Consider the following 16,243-nt stretch of genomic DNA (forward strand, 5'->3'; position numbering starts at 1 on the left):
TGAGAATTCTTCCTCTTCTTCTGGTTATGGTATGGAGAGAAGTCAGTTCCCATCAATGCAGACATTCATAACAAATTATTAAATTGTTCTCCTAGTCCCCCGTGTATGAATAGGCTGTGTACCTTCAATTTTAGCTCATTTAACACAATATTTATTGATTATTGAATACAACAAAAAACATGACGTCGAGAAGCTCAGAAGCTTTTGGGGGGAGATGAGACAAAGACAGAAAATATTAAAAAACAGTATAAGACTGTAATGAGAAAGATGTTTGCATGGAGGATATGAAGTGTCAATTGAATTGTAGAGGCAATACCTACTATGTGCTTTTTCTCATTTCCAACTCTTTAATCTTCTTTTATGGCTCTCTAGTGAACATTCTTCAATTTATTCTGACCATTCTTTAGCTGCCGAGCTGAAACATTCAGAAGATATGAATTTGATGAGTTCTGAGTATATTCTGACTGCTAGCGTTCTATGCATCCCAGACCTGCACTTGTTCTTATCAGCACATCATAGTATTATCTCTAGGCAGTGTGGGTTGTGGACCAAATGTTGGAATCATGCAGGCCTGGGTTTGGATCTTTGTTACCTTTGCAGCCTTTAGATCTTGAGAGGGGGTATTAGTTAAGGGCAATTTGGTTGAAGACAACATATTCCACCTTAGCTAGCTCAAGCTACAAGATAGCAGGGGGTGACCCATGGAACCCAAAGGCAAGAATGAAATTGAGTCTCAAGCTCAGATAGAACCTGAAACTGTGGCACTCCGGGAAATATGCTTCGTTCTTCTTTCTGGCTGCATACGGTCTTCTTCCTCCTATAGTAGACATGACAGGTAAGGCCAAGGCCAAGAGTGACCAAAGCCTTCATTTTCTCAGCCATGTGGGTGACAACATAGGTGTATGTTTATGTCAGGGTACAGTTCACAGAAAATGTTGGGGAGGTGGTAGAAAATTTCCCATAAAAGCAGAGCAACTGGGAGAATAAAACAATGATTACTCTCCATAACGAATCATTTCACCTCTTTTAGTTCAACTTATTTATATATAGGAGGTCCTCCATAAATATTAACTCTCTTCTCGCTGACTTTCTTTCTAGTCAGTTTTCATTCTCTGTCCTAGACAATTTTCTGCTAAGAGTGTACAAGATGTACTGCCCACAAATAGGAATATGTCTTGATAAAACAAGTTACGTTTCCATAATTTATCAAGGCAAGGATTCATATATTCCTCCTGGGCCAAACTGATGCTGTGGAAAGTAACAGAGATTGGTTTTGAAGATTCTTCACCCAAGAAGGTTGCCAGCTGGGGTGAGGATTGTATAGATACAGAGGCTGCCTGTGGTGTGAACTCCTGGGCTGTCCTTTGGGTATTGCAAAAGGCCCTCAGGAAAATGCATTAACCAAGTCAAGAAACCATAGTGTGAGGGTTCCCTCAGGGCAAAAGGGATGGTTTTTGAAGAACTCACAAATTTTCCCATGCAATGGCCATGGATGGCCACAACAAGACATGGTAGCCACTGAGTGTGAGTAAAGATACTTAACTCTTTGCCTTTCTAATACTCGTTCTACGATTCTAGGCAAGAACCAGAAGCTACATAGTGAGTAGAAAAGGAGGCATAGGTCAGGAGAAGTGGTCAAAGATATGCTTCCATTTCCTTCCCCACTTAGGTCTCCAGGCCTCAATTGTTGGCATGAGTGAGGAGAGGGGAGGATCTTTGAATAGGCTGTGAGATTGCCATTTTAACTTAGACTGGACTGGGTATTTTAATACCTTACTACCAGAAAATGGGTATGAATTATCAAAGTGACGTGGTTCTTATAACTATAAAACCTACAGAATCTGTCTAAAATATTATCCAGGGCTGGGAAAATGAAATCCAATGGAGCCTGATTTAAGGTAGCATATATTTACCCTTTAATTAAATGATCTACACTTATTGAAGGGAATATAGTTATAATTAGTAGGGCACACAGTAGATTTTGATAGAAATACTCAGTTCTTTCTCTTAAGGGAACTAGTTAAACCTTTAAGCAAGACAGCCAAGGAATTGCTTAGAGGGTGGTATGGCTCATCCACCATTCTCTGTGCTCCGTTCTGCTCCTGGCCTGATCTTAGCTGAGATCTTTAGTTGTGATTCTTCTTATTAATAACATATGACCAAGAATTCTCAATCTTTGCTTTCTAACTGTGAGAATGACTTCATGATGCTACAAGTTCTTTTCTGCTCCTGAGTACTAATGTTCTGTCTTCTTCCTCATGTCTGCCCTTCCTCCTTGAAGGGGAAGGTTGTCTACACACTGTGTAGATTGAAGAGGCCTTTCTCCACCTTTGATGTTAATGCTATTTTCTGCTTAAAGTCTTAACTGGAAATGGGTCCCTCGTTTATGCCACACCATGACACTTCAAGTAATAATTAAACAGCCTTCCCAGCAACAGTCACTGTTTTGTTTTGTTTTTTTTTTTTCACTCCATAGCCAATATTGTGTGCAAGTTAACATTACAAAGCCCAAATCTTCACATATGATGATTTTGTGAGATGGAATTCTCAACTTGAAATATGTTTCCTTTTTGCTGAACCTCCTGACTTGCAGTCAGGTCCGTTCTCCAGTTCTTAAACATCTGGTTTTTGAGAAGCAGTGACCAATACAATAAACTCTCTTCCCCCAGTTCTATCCACCTTAAAAAATTATTGGACTCAAAGAAGGAAAGTTTTCTTGCCTTTCTGCCCTCTCCCCAAACACAGTTTTTCAGAGCTCCAGAGTTTCTATGACTCCACATGAAAGATTTTGCATATAGATACATCTCAGTAATACTCACCTGTGGAACACTTCCGAAATAAATGTATTCTAGTCTTTAATATCTTCCTGGCAAGGATCTTCTTGCAAAACTGTCTCCTGGACCCTGCAGGTGAGGACTTGCAAGTTTCAGTCAAAATGTGAAATAGCCCAGGATTCATGCTCTTCCCCACATCATAATAATACATTGTGATCTAGGATCCAGTCCTCCAAAGCTCTCTGACTTCCACCTTTCATTTTAGCTTCCTTTCATGGAGGTATCTGAGTTTCTTATAAAATTATCAATACAATATTTTCACACTACAGTGTAAATTATTGGTAGCTAAAAGAGTGCTTTGCAGTTTGCAGCTCTGGCTCATTTTTTAGCCTTGCCTAATTCCTACAATATCATCCATTATGTCCCCTCCTTCATAGGAAAGCTTAGTTGGTTTTACATTGTTCTCATGTAATGTTTAGACTCCCCAGTCTGGAGTCTCATGGTCTTTTGCCATTTGAACTTAGTCTTATTTTAAGTTCATATCAAACCCCTTTGATCTACTTTCCATTTCCGGCATACTGAACACATTTTTCCAACCTCTATGTTTTATTTTTTGGGAGTAATCACCTTAGCTCCTCTCAATTTTTGCTCATCATTATCCTATCCATCCTTCAAGGCTCAGTTGATAACCAACCACCTCCTCTGTGATGTTTTTCTGGATTTCCTCAGTAAGACATAATTTCTTTCTCTTCATATTTCCTGTGGCATTAAGTATTCATCACTTATATATTACTCTTCTCCAAGTGCTTTGGAGTGGATATTATTTATGTCCTTTATACGGCTGGTGACCACTTTTTCCAAATATTGACATACTTGGCCAGATCTTTTTTTTTTCAATTTGTGAGTTTCTTTATATAACTTTTTAAGATTTTTATTTATTTATTTATTTATTTATTTGAGAAAGAGAGAATGAGAGAGAGAGAACACATGAGAGGGGATAGGGTCAGAGGATGAAGCAGACCCCCCGCTGAGCAGGGAGCCCGATGCGGGACTCGATCCCGGGACTCCAGGATCATGACCTGAGCCGAAGGCAGTCGCTTAACCAACTGAGCCACCCAGGCGCCCGCTTTATATAACTTTTTAAATACACTTATAAAATTAAATTGTATTTTGTTAGGTTGTGAGCTTGAAAAATTTCAAGATTGAAATGAGCTTGTTGTGGCCAATTGGCTAGTTGCTAAACTGATGGTTTGTGTTTGCTGGACAACACATTATTACCTTAGAGAAAATTTACATGGGGAAGCAGATTGCAATGCACATATTGCTTCAAGAGCCCATGAAAAAACTTGAGGGATATTTCAGCCAGGTCTGATGGAGCATTCCAGTTTTGCCAGCAGAAACACACACACACACACACACACACACACACACTGGAATGGCTTGTCTTCTCCAGGATTTGTATCTCTTTAACTGGATAATTTTTAGTAAGCACTAACATTATTTCTTCTTTGACTTCCCATTTCCTGTGCCTCTTTCTCTGATCACTTTCTCTTTTGACCCCTTTGTTTTTCACATGTATTGATACTACCATTTTGGCTATTGATTCTGCTTTAGGAACCATTCTGTCTCCTTAGGAAGGTTTTGCATGTGTCAGATCCCGTCTTTTATGTTTTGATGTTTAATAGCACTCAAAAGTTTTGGATTTCTGGTTTTTTTTTTTTTTAATATTAGAGTGTGCTCACTTACTATGCTATATAATCAACACTTTCTTCTTTTTTTCTTGCTTTTTAATAAAGAAAAATAGAAAATTCTGTGATAATATATTATAGTTTGCGAAACATTTGTAATCAGGACTCTTCCAGAAACTCAGGCTGTATCATCCTGTCACTAATTACCCTGGAAGCTCTGGGAAAGCAGGGATGTGGCAAACTTTTAATACTGTATATCCCCTACTGCAACAAGAATAGTTAAGACCTAGTAAATATTTATTGAGTGAATGGCCAACTATAAAGCATAGGTACAGCATAATGAGTGAGGGAAACTAGGTTTTTTAAGACACCTCCTGAGACCTGCTTTCAGGTTGTATAAGAGGAGGTAATTATAGTCTGGGGCCTCACTCTCTGTTCTTAGCTCATGCTTGCAGGAGGCGTTAGAAAAGGAGCTTGGCCTCTGGTACTATTTTCCTCTGTAGGTTACATGGAAGCAAAGGCAGGACTTAAGGAAGTAGGTCTATTTTTAGACTCAGTGACATATTTAAATAGGTTGCAATAGAAAGTAGTGCAAAGATATTTCACAGGTAGAATATCACATCCAGGGTGCTTTAACACTGCATTCAAGTGACCTGTGATGGGATGGGTAGAAGCATCTGTAAACTGAAATGAGTCACTGTGAGCTCCTCTTTGTAACCTACAACTCCGGCAGCGGGTGACTCAGGCTGTGGGGTCAGGAGACCTGGGTGTTATGTCTAGCACCATGATGCCACTTTAGTTTACAGACTTGGAGATTAATCTAATGAACCTTCAGTAGTTTTCTTCATTTAAAAAAAAATCTGTCTAGTTTTTTGTTCCCCCATAAATTTCTGTTGGTCTATGTCCAAATGTCGGTGAGGGCGCTAGATCCTTGTGAGCTAGCAGCATCGATTGTTAGGAGGGAAAATTATCCCACTCATGAGTGAGTGACATTTGCTTTCCCTGTGAGGAAAAATGATCTGCATAATGCTGTGTAGAAGTAGGGAACAAAGCCTGCGGTTCCCTCCCATGACCTTGATCCTCTGCAGTTGCATCTCCTCTGGATGGAGGGACGGGCTGTATGAGGGACAGAGCTGCCAGGGACAGAGCAAATTTAAAACATTGGAAATTTCAAGGGGAAATATTTATAATAGCTACACTAAGAAGTATGTTGATATTGAGAGCTCTGAGAGGTCCCGTGAAGGAAAATAGAGGATCTTCTCTAAGAAAATTATGAAAGAGCCCCACAGAAGCAGTCCTAACCTAGTCTGGCAAATCTCGACTCTCTCCATGGCTTGTGCCTCCTTCTTCCATGTGACTTTGCTCATGATCTTCCTTCCTCTTGAAAAATTTTCCTGTGCTAATCCAAAGCCCTCAAGACGCAGGGGAAAATGTGCTAAGTCTGAGACTAGAAGGAAGTTTCTGTGTGATATCCCTTTTGTTCATTGATGGCTTGGTTCATCCATCCATCCATCCATTCATTCACTCATTCCTGTCACAAATATTGGCTGAGTGCTTACTCTTTGTTCGGCACTAAGGAAGAAGAGTTGAAGATCAACCAAGGTCCTGTCTTCCTGGAGTGTACTTGCTTGTGGGGAAAATAAATAGTGGATCAGTGAACAATTAACTAGGTAACAGAAGGCCATGTGGTGACGGTGTTAGGAAGAAAATTAAAGAAGGGTGGAAGAACTAGTGATGACATAGTTTTTGGATTCTTCGTCTGTCCAGCTGCTCTTGCCCCCTCAGTGAGATGGACTGGTGAGGGAAACTTGGCAGAGCTGACTTTGAGTTTAGGGTGGTTTTCCACCCCATGTCTCTCCCTCCAGTCTCTAAGATCTTCAGCTTAAGGCAGCTCCCTCTCTCTTTGTTGCCACTTCACTGCATTGTTTGGCCTGGATGAACCAGAAATCTCTTCTCTTTTTCTCATGTTCACAGTGTTGCAGAAATCTCCCATCTGTCGATGTTCTTGCTTTCCTTTTGTCTTGTGCGTCTACACCTTCTAAGATCCCTTCACTACCATGTGCAGTCGGATCTTGGGATGTTGTAAAGACAAGTGCATCTATACAATCCACCACATCTAAATGGGTTCATCCACTTAATCTGTTTAAAACTGAGATAACAACACAGCCATCACTCAATGGGCTGTCCTTCCTCTTGACCAATTCTACTTCTTTTTTAAGAGATTCATTTTAACTATCAGAGTTGTCCACATGGAGCATCCAGTAATTTGTCAATTACAGTTTCGGATTTCCTCCCTAGTAACAGTTCCCACAGTGGTTTCTGCTTGTGCATTTCTGCCCTGGTAAGCTGTTTTTGTTTCTGCTTGTCTGTCTCTCCAATTCTGGGGGCAATGGTTTTCCCTGGGAAGCTCAATTCTCTGACAGATCTAAGAAAAGTTGATTTTCAGTTTGTTCAGCTTTTCCCTTATAGGATGGGAGTGATGGCTGAGTGGATTAAAAATTGCCAAAAAGTATACATATCTTTTGAAGTGTTGAAAGGAAAATAGTACTTTATATGCTTTATAGCATCACTTTTTGTAAGTATTGAATATATTCTTGTTTATGTATCTATGTTCTGTTTTGTAGCCTTAAGAACTATTTTGAGTGTATCTGAATATATGAAACAAGAGTAAATGTCCTATGTGACGTGATGCTGTGTTATATATAAAACTGTGTACATAAATTTTTTTAAAAAGTCTTCATACATCTACAGACTCAATTTAAGTCTACATGCTCTGACCATTTCAGCTCCTTGGGATGTCTTCCCTTTCTTGGCTTCTATCTTTGATAGTAAATATTAGGATGCTCAATTATATTTCACCTACAACAGCTGTTTTATTTGTGCATATCTTGTCTTCTAGCTAGGTGGCGACCTCTTGGAATGAAAAGAGAATATCTTACTCTCTTATAGCTGCCCAGATTTTATTGGATGAATATAGATTTGAGTGCCTTCCATATGCTCAACACTACTATTTTACTTCATGATCACATCACTTCCATGAGATAATTTGTTTTCATGATTTGTTGAAATGAAATCTGATGCTCAGGAGGGTTACAAATTTGCCTGTGGTTACTCTTTTTGAAGTGGCCGAGCTAGGTTTTGAATTCAGGTCTGTTTGATTCTAAGAACAAGACAGTGCTCCTTCAACTATAAAAAGCCATACTTAGTGCTTTGTCTCATAGACACAAGTGTGTTCTTGTTGATTGAGCGAATTAGTGGATGAATTCTCTGGACCTCCTTTCTACTTACTGTTTCTCTTCTCTATAAAACGATCGTGGAAGGAACCTGACGTAAGAATCAAATAGTCCACTGAGGTCTCTTAATTTGGCAACCAAGAGAATGTAGCGTTCATTAACTAAAGCTCTCTCCCATCAATTTTCTTTAAACTTCCAGAATGTTTCAGAAGCATTTTCCTGAGTTCCATTACAAGGTGGAACATTTTAGCCATTACCGAAGACAGCACTATTAACATTTTATGAGTTGGCTCCTTTCTTCCTAACACTGTGAGAATAAAACATTGTTTGCTAAATTCTGGCTGCTCAATTCCTATTTTTTCATGATGTTTTATAATCCAGGCCTTCATTATAGGAACATATGGGTATGTTTATTGCTGTAAGACCAAGCAAAAAAGAGTGCCCGAGATCCTAGGAGACATGGCTAAGCAGTAATCTTTGACTTTCTGTAGCTTTCCATTAAAATTCTCTCTCATTTTTTATCTCCTTAAATTTCATTCTTAAAAACAAAAACAAAAACACAAGTTAGTCTTTTTAAACATAATACAAATCTATTATATAATTTGAAAAAGACAGAAAAAATCCAAAGAGGAAGAAGATCTCACAGTCTCACCATCCAGGTACGGTTGCTAACATTTTGGCATATTTCATCTCACTCCCTGCCCTCCCTCCCACTATCTTTGCATAAGGCATTTATTTGAGATATATAGATACATAGAATTTTAATAATCTTTTTGCACAATATAGATTGTAAACACTTCTGCTTGTCATTAAAATATTTATAAACATTATTTCTACTCAGTGGATTCATAGTAACTTGATGTAACTATTCTCTCAAAACTGGTAATTCCATGCCGTGTTACCTGGAGATAATTGGGTGTGAAACCAAAAGAAAGGAATAGGAGGCAGCCATAGTTCTTGACCCATATTTTTTCTCATGTACTGGAAAAAAAAAGAAAAAAGAACTCAACTTAGACACTTATGAAACATTTAGAATGAATAAATTCCTCATGGTCAGGATGGAGTACAGATACTGAATTTACTCTTTATCTGAAACAAATAAAAATGGACAAAATATATGAAATAACAAATTTCAAGACATTATACCTCAGACAACAAAGGGGAGTGACCTCTGAGAGATGGAAAATAAATGAGGTTTCTTGCCACAGCTGACTGTCTAGAGGGTTTCCAGATCATAGTACAGGGAGGGAGGATGTAAGTAGAGACTAGTGAGCTGCCAGAGTTGAGGAGATAGAACTGAGAATTTGGGGAGATTAAGTCAGCTAAAATGCCCAGGGAAGTGTCCCAGAGAAGGGAAAGCTGAACAGAGAGAGAGTTCTGGAGATCTGCATAGTGTTCTTACTGAGTCTTCAACTGACTAATGATCAGTGTATTCACGTGGCTGGGAATGAACCACCAGGTAGGATTAGAGGGAACAATCCCTAGAGCTCATACAGGTCTGGGAGGTTCCTCCTCCCACCAGCAAGAGTATAAAACCTTATAATTCATGGGATGCCATGTAGAGTACTCAGAAGGTGTTTGCTTCAGCAATAGGAAAATATTAGTCCTAGGATAAACTGCTTTGGTCTTACTAGCAACTTAAAAGTGAGATCTTAAATGATAAAACTGATTCCCTGTAACTTAAATGCATACCAGAACAAAGCTAAAGAATATTTATGGGAATATAAAAATATCTAGCACCCAATAAGGAAAAATTCATAATGTTTATCATGCAATCAAATATTACCATTAATGCAGAGAAGCATGAAAATACCCATAGTTAAGAGAAAAATCACTTAAACATAATCATCCTATAATTGACACTGTTGATATAATTGGTACACAAACAGTTATGAAATTGCGTTGTACGTATTCAAGAGGCTAATGGAAAAATTGAGTAGAGACATAGAAGCAATTAAAAAGACAAAATTCACCTTCCACAGATGAAAAATGCAATGTGGGAGATAAAGCATATGCTTTATGGGATTAGCGTAAGATTAGAAATTGCAAAAGAAAAGATTATTGAACTTAAAAACATGTATGACAACAGCATAAAGTCTGGAAAAGAAGAAATGAAAACATTATGGTATAAGATTTTACACTATAAATGAAATGGTATTTATATAATTTGCTATTTATATAACTTTCTGTGGCACCATATTAAGTAGTAAAGTAGTATTTAACTAGTTACAGATAATACGCCATCAAAGTCAATAAAATAGTATCACTGGAAAAGTCAATTCATCCAAAAAAAGACTGAAAAAAGAGAAAAGCAGAAACCAGAAGTAAGATTAATTAAAAATTAAATAGCAAGATGAGAGCTTTCAAAACAACCTTGTAGGTATGCACATTAAATATTAATGGTCTAAATACCCAAATTAAAAGTTAGAAATTGTCAGATTAGATAAAAATTTCAGTATCCAACTATATGTTGCCTATAAGAAATCCACTTTCAGTATAAATATATATACATAAGTTAAAGATAAAAGGATGGAAAAAGACATACTGTATTAAACTAGTAAAAAGAAAGCTGAAGTGGTCATATTAATATTGGATAAGTTTTATTTTTATTTTTTTTTTTTAAAGATTTTATTTATTTATTTTGACAGAGAGACAGCGAGAGAGGAAACACAAGCAGGGGGAGTGGGAAAGGGAGAAGAAGCAGGCTTCCCGCAGGACAGGGAGCCCAACGTGGGGCTCGATCCCAGGACCCTGGGATCATGACCTGAGCCAAAAGCAGACGCTTAATGACTGAGCCACCCAGGCGCCCCGGATACATTTTATTTTAGAACAAAGACTATTATCAGGAATAAATAACGTTATTTCATAATGATAGAGGTAAATTTATCAATAGGAAATAACAAATGTAAACGTTTATACACCTAATAGCAGAACTTCAAAATACATAAAGCAAATAGTGATAGCACTGCAAAGAAAAATAAATAAATCTATTATTATAGTCAGCACTGTTTTCACAATAATTGATAGAAAAAGCAAAATAATGTCAGTAAGCATATAAGAAAAAGACCTCCACAATACTGTCAACCATCTTGAACTAATTGGCATTTATGTAACTCCACCTAAGAGCAACAGAATACACACTCTTCACATGCACATAGAACATTTAGCAAGATAAATCATATTCTAAAACATAAGTCTCAACACATTTAAAAGGATTCAAATTATAAAAAGTATATTCTCTAACTACAATGGAATTAAATTAGAAATCTAAAGCAAAAGATATGTGAAAAATCCCAAAATATTTGGAAACTAAATATTACACTTCTAAATGAGCCATGGGCCAAATAAAAAATCAAGAGAAATTAGAAAGTGTTTTGAACTGAATTTAAATAAACACATAAGCTTCAAAATTTTGAGATGCAGCTAAAGCAGTATTTAATAGTATGATATGCCTATATTAGAGAAAAGGATCTCAGTTTCTACCTTAAGAAACCAAAGAAGAATAAATAAAATACAAAATAAGCAGAAGAAAGTAGGTGATGTAGACCAGAACTGAAGTAAATAGAAAACAAAAAAACAATAGAGAAAATTACACCAAAACATATTCTTTGAGATCAATAAAATTAATAAACCAATGACAACAATGATCTGAAATTTATCAAGAAGAAACAACAATTTTAAGACAGGAATGAGAGATGTGGCATCACTACAAATTTTACAGATACTGAAAGGATAATAAGGCAAAATTATGAACAACTTGGGCCAATAAATTTGATAACTTAGATACACTGAAAGGATAATAAGGCAAAATTATGAACAACTTGAGCCAATAAATTTGATAACTTAGATACATTGTACAAATTACTTGTATGACAACCTACTACAGCTCACTCAAGAAGAAACAAATTGAACTTAATAGCCTTACATGTGTTAAGGAAATTGAAATTATAGTTAAAAATTGTCTTAACGGGCACCTGGGTGGCATAATCGGTTAAGTGTCAGACTCTTGGGGTCAGCTCAGGTCGTGATCTTAGAATCATGAGATCAAGCCCCGAGTCGGGCTCCATTCTCAGTGAAGAGTCTGCTTAAGACTCTCCCTCTCCCTTTGCCCCTCCCCATCTCACTCTCTTTCCCTCTTTCTGTCTCTCAAATAAATAAATAAATCTTTTAAAAAATTGTCTTACAATGAATATATCAAACTTTGATAACTTCCATGGATAATTTTACCATATTCAAGGAAGGAGTAATTCTGACTTTGCACAAGTTTTTCTAGAAGAAAGAAGAGGAGGGACTATTTCATTCTCCAACTTTCTCCAATACTAGGATTACTTTGATACCAAAATCAAATGAAGACACTCCAAGAACACAAAACTACAGACCAATATATAAAAACAACAATCAGAAATTGAAGTTTTAAAAATATCACTTCAGTATCAGAAAAAAATTACAAAGCACTTAGAAACAAATTTGACCAAAGTAGTGCAAGACCTACATGTTAAAAACTACAAGACATTGCTGAAAGAAACTAAAAAAGGCCTAAATAAATGGATGTACTCATTTGTGGAATGAAAGATTCAACATTATCAAAATACCAATTCTCTTCAAATTAATTTTTAGATTTAACACAATTCTAATCAATATTCCACAGGCTTTTTGAAATTTCTACATAAGTTAACAAGCTGATCCTAAAATTTATATGGAAATGCAAAGGACCTAGAAGAGGCAAGCATCTGAAAAGAATGGACAAAGTTGGAAGACCTATACTTACCCCCCAATGCTCATCATAATGATACGTAATCAAGAGAGTATGAAATTGACAATAAAGATAGACAATCAAAGAAAAACAATTCTAAGTCATAATAGTTATGGTTCCTAAAAGAAGGTGGCAGTTGCTGATTAACTTTCCCCACTCCCTCTGGATGCCTCTTAGTGTTGGTTCCCAAGGTGTGATTTGAGGTCTGGCAACATTGGCATTACCTGGAAGCACTTAGAAAAGCCGATTATTGGCACCCCCACCCCCAACTACTACATGCTCCTCACCCTACACCTTTTTTTTCTCTTGCCACTCAGGTATAATAATTTGTCCTCTGGATGCCAGGGTACTGCCATTTCTTGAATTTGGAAGCAAGGTGAGGGAGAACATGCAAATCTCTCATTCCAGAGTCTATTGACTTTTGTCTCTGTATGGAACTAATTTTATAACGTTTGTGGCACTAAAAAACCATTATTCACAGTGGCCACTAATCCCCCTTTTTGAGTCAACTTCAACCTTTTGTAATTGCTTCTCCAGTTGCTAACAAGCAAGAATTGGATGGTTAAGCTGACCATTGGCTCAAGCAGCATGACTTTCCATGTTGGTTGGCATCATCAACAGGCATGGGGAGGAGAAGCTAAGGGTACCAAGAGACAGACTTTAGGGTAATATTTTATTCCTTTCTTTATCTTTTGGTTAAATGGCCTTTAATGCAATCCCAGACTGAATATTATGGCAATTTTCCTACTTGCTGAGCCTAAGATATTAAGGTAAAGGTCAGAGTAGATGTGTCTTCCTTGTCTTTCTAGAATTTTAGGTGAAAACTGTCAAAATTTTGTGTGTAGGTATGTGTAAAGCATTTTAACAGCCCTTGTAGATTACTTTAACCTTTGCTATGTGCCAGGCACACTATATTATATACATTGCATTTATTTATTTATTTATTTATTTTTTTAAAAAAGATTTATTTATTTATTTTAGAGAGGGTGGGGAGGGGCAGAGGGAGAGAGAGAATCCCAAGCAGACTCCTCGCTGAGTGCAGAGCCCCATGGGGTTCGATCCTATGACCCTGAAATCATGATGTGAGCTGAAATCAAGAGTCTGACGCTTAACTGACTAAGCCACCAAGGTGCCCCCACATCGCATGCATTTATTATAGCTTTAATTTTCACAGCAACTCTGTATAGTTGTTATTGCTTCTTCCTTTTACCAATGCATAGAGAATTTAAATAAATTATCCAAAGTTATGAGATGGCATAAAATTGTAGCAGAGCCAATACACAAATATTCGTCTAGCTCAAAAACTCAGGATCTTTCCACTAAGCCAGTTGCTTACTTGAAAACTCTGAGTTGTCTTTTATAGTTCTATGGTATGAATGTAATAGTTTTAGGGACCCAGATGAACAAAAGTCCTTCTTTTTTCATATTTCTTAGTACTTGGCTACTCATGGAAACAAAGTTTCTTCTTCATGGCCATGGTGTTGAAAGAATTGGGATTAATCCAAAGGAAATCAGATAGTGAAACATTTATTTATCCTGATTAGTCTTCTGCCTGTTTTCAGAAGTATTTGAAGAACTGTAACAAAAAGCAGATATCCTAAAATTCCCTAGTGAACATGATTGCCCCCTCTGTCTTATGAACTCTACCAGATCTATTGCTTGTATTTCTCTATTGGAACTTGTCAAGTTATATCTCATGTTATTGTTTCTAGTATTTGTCTGGTTCTATTCTGGTAATCTTGAATAGAAAGACTGTCTGGATTAGGGTTCTCCAGAGAAACAGACCAGTAGGTTATCTCTCTCTCACTATCATTTACCATCTGTTGATTTATTAAAAGGAATTTAATTTATTTATTATTTTATTTTATATATTTATATACTTATTATTTTAAAAAGTATTTTCTTATTTATTTATTATAAGGACTTATACATAATATATCCATATAATATATATGATAATGATTCAGCTGCATTTAGGATATAAATTAACACATATTTCACATTCTATGTGAACTATTTTGATAAAATTATAGACCACATACAAATTACTTACAGGTTGAGTCTTACTGAGAATCATAAATTGAGTCTGTAGGGAAAGATTAGAGTGGGTAGTTGGGTGGTCACAATTCTTATACACCTACATCTAGAATTCAGAATTCCTTTTCCTTAACTGATGATGATGTTAATTAATATCCCTAGTTGGTTAGCAAATCCTATAAAATATGATTTTTCCCGAACAGCTAGAGAGCACAAAAAAAGAACAATTCATTCTAGTTAATGACTTGATTTTTCTTTTATTTCCTTCTCCTTCTTTTTTTTTATTTTCCTTAGAAACGAAAATGAACGAAATCATTTCATCCTTCTCGGCGCTTTTACGATTTTGTCAGGAAGACACTTCTTCCAAATTTTAGGAAACTATGAATGCCTTCCTAAGTCACTCATTTTCTTTTTCTCTGCCTGTCTTCCGTTGCAGTCCTTAATTTATAGCTCAGCCATCATCCTGCCTGTATGCTGCCCCTCGCTGCCTTTGTTCTTTAGAAGACACTCATTAACATTTGCTAATGTATGCTAATGAGAAGTAATTAGCATCTTCTGTGCGGAGCTCGGAAGGAGGGATGAAAACCACACCGAGTTCAGCCAGCCTTGCTTCCTGCTTCTTTATGCTCTGGGAACAATCTTCTGCTTTCAGTTGTTACACATTCCTTTAGTGCTTTTTTGTTTGTTTGTTTCATGTTGTTTGTTTATCCCTGAATCTTGACAAGCATTCTTCTTTGTGACTTGGAATATTGCAGAAATGCTTGGGGGGAGGGAAAAGATTCCTTTTTGTTCTAAGCAATCCACGGATATAAGCGTAACTGCCAAGGACTTACAACACATTATTTTCATCTGGTTGTTATTTTGGTATCCTATTACTATAAAAGATTTTAGCCACAAAAACTCACACAAGAGAATGTATTTTCGTTTCAGCACACTTATTTACAGTGGTTGCTCTTTATGGTGGTAATTGAAATGTGAGAACACACACTCTGAATATATATGTATGTTATGACAGCGTGGTTAAATAAGAAATGTCCCCTCCCCCAGAATATTCTAAATGCAAAGAAAAAGCAAGACTCACCATTTAATTTTTCCCCGCAACCACGGAGAGCTCTAAAGGTCTTTGTAAATAGCTATTTATTGAATATGAATAGTTAAAAAAAAATAAGCCAGTGCCCCAAACCAGATAGAATAAGAGCTGTTTTTGTTTTTCTGTAGACCAATGGTGTCATAAAATATCTAATTACAGTTTCTCACAAATACTCCAGTATATAATTCACTGTTTGAAGAACTATGCTTTAGCATTTCATATTTCCTCTTCCAGCTCAGGGGTGGTAGAACTTGGAAACATACCAGCTACCTACTCAGCCTATGTTTAATTTTAATTTCATGTACAACAAAAACAGAAGGGAAAATGTGCAAAAAAAAAAAATTAGTGTGCTTGCCTTTACCCTCCTTCTTATGTATATAAAAAAGATTATTATCATAGTAAAAGGATAGAAGGGGGATTTTTATTTCGAGTGAGTCTCCTTTTTTCTCTCTCTCTGTTCTCAGGGTTGGCCATTCTCTCTCCAGGACCTCATAGTTAAATGTGTTTCTCCACAGAATTCATCCTGTTCTGTTTGGCAACTACAATATTTTATATTGCGTTTTTTAATAAAGCAGACATCAGCAGCTATTTATTCCCTACTTCTTAAGGGCTTCACAGCCTCAAAAAATAAATATAATCTAGAAGGAAAAATATTGGAGAATGACAAC

At 36.7% G+C, this 16,243-nt stretch overlaps 2 protein-coding genes across 2 annotated transcripts in view; both read left to right on the top strand.

Annotated features, from left to right (window-relative positions):
- ANXA1 (annexin A1) overlaps positions 1–16,243 on the top strand; it is a 403,624-nt gene that overhangs the window by 5,340 nt on the left and 382,041 nt on the right. The window lies entirely within an intron of this gene.
- TMC1 (transmembrane channel like 1) overlaps positions 829–16,243 on the top strand; it is a 118,617-nt gene continuing 103,202 nt past the window's right edge. The window contains exon 1 of the mRNA XM_081804065.1: positions 829–835. Within this exon, the coding sequence (XP_081660191.1) occupies positions 829–835 (7 nt within the window). The remainder of the gene's footprint in view (positions 836–16,243) is intronic.

The sequence above is a fragment of the Leptonychotes weddellii genome, chromosome 14 (genome assembly GCF_054177405.1).
Source record: "Leptonychotes weddellii isolate Sample4059 chromosome 14, ASM5417740v2, whole genome shotgun sequence".
Taxonomy (NCBI): Eukaryota; Metazoa; Chordata; class Mammalia; order Carnivora; family Phocidae; genus Leptonychotes; species Leptonychotes weddellii.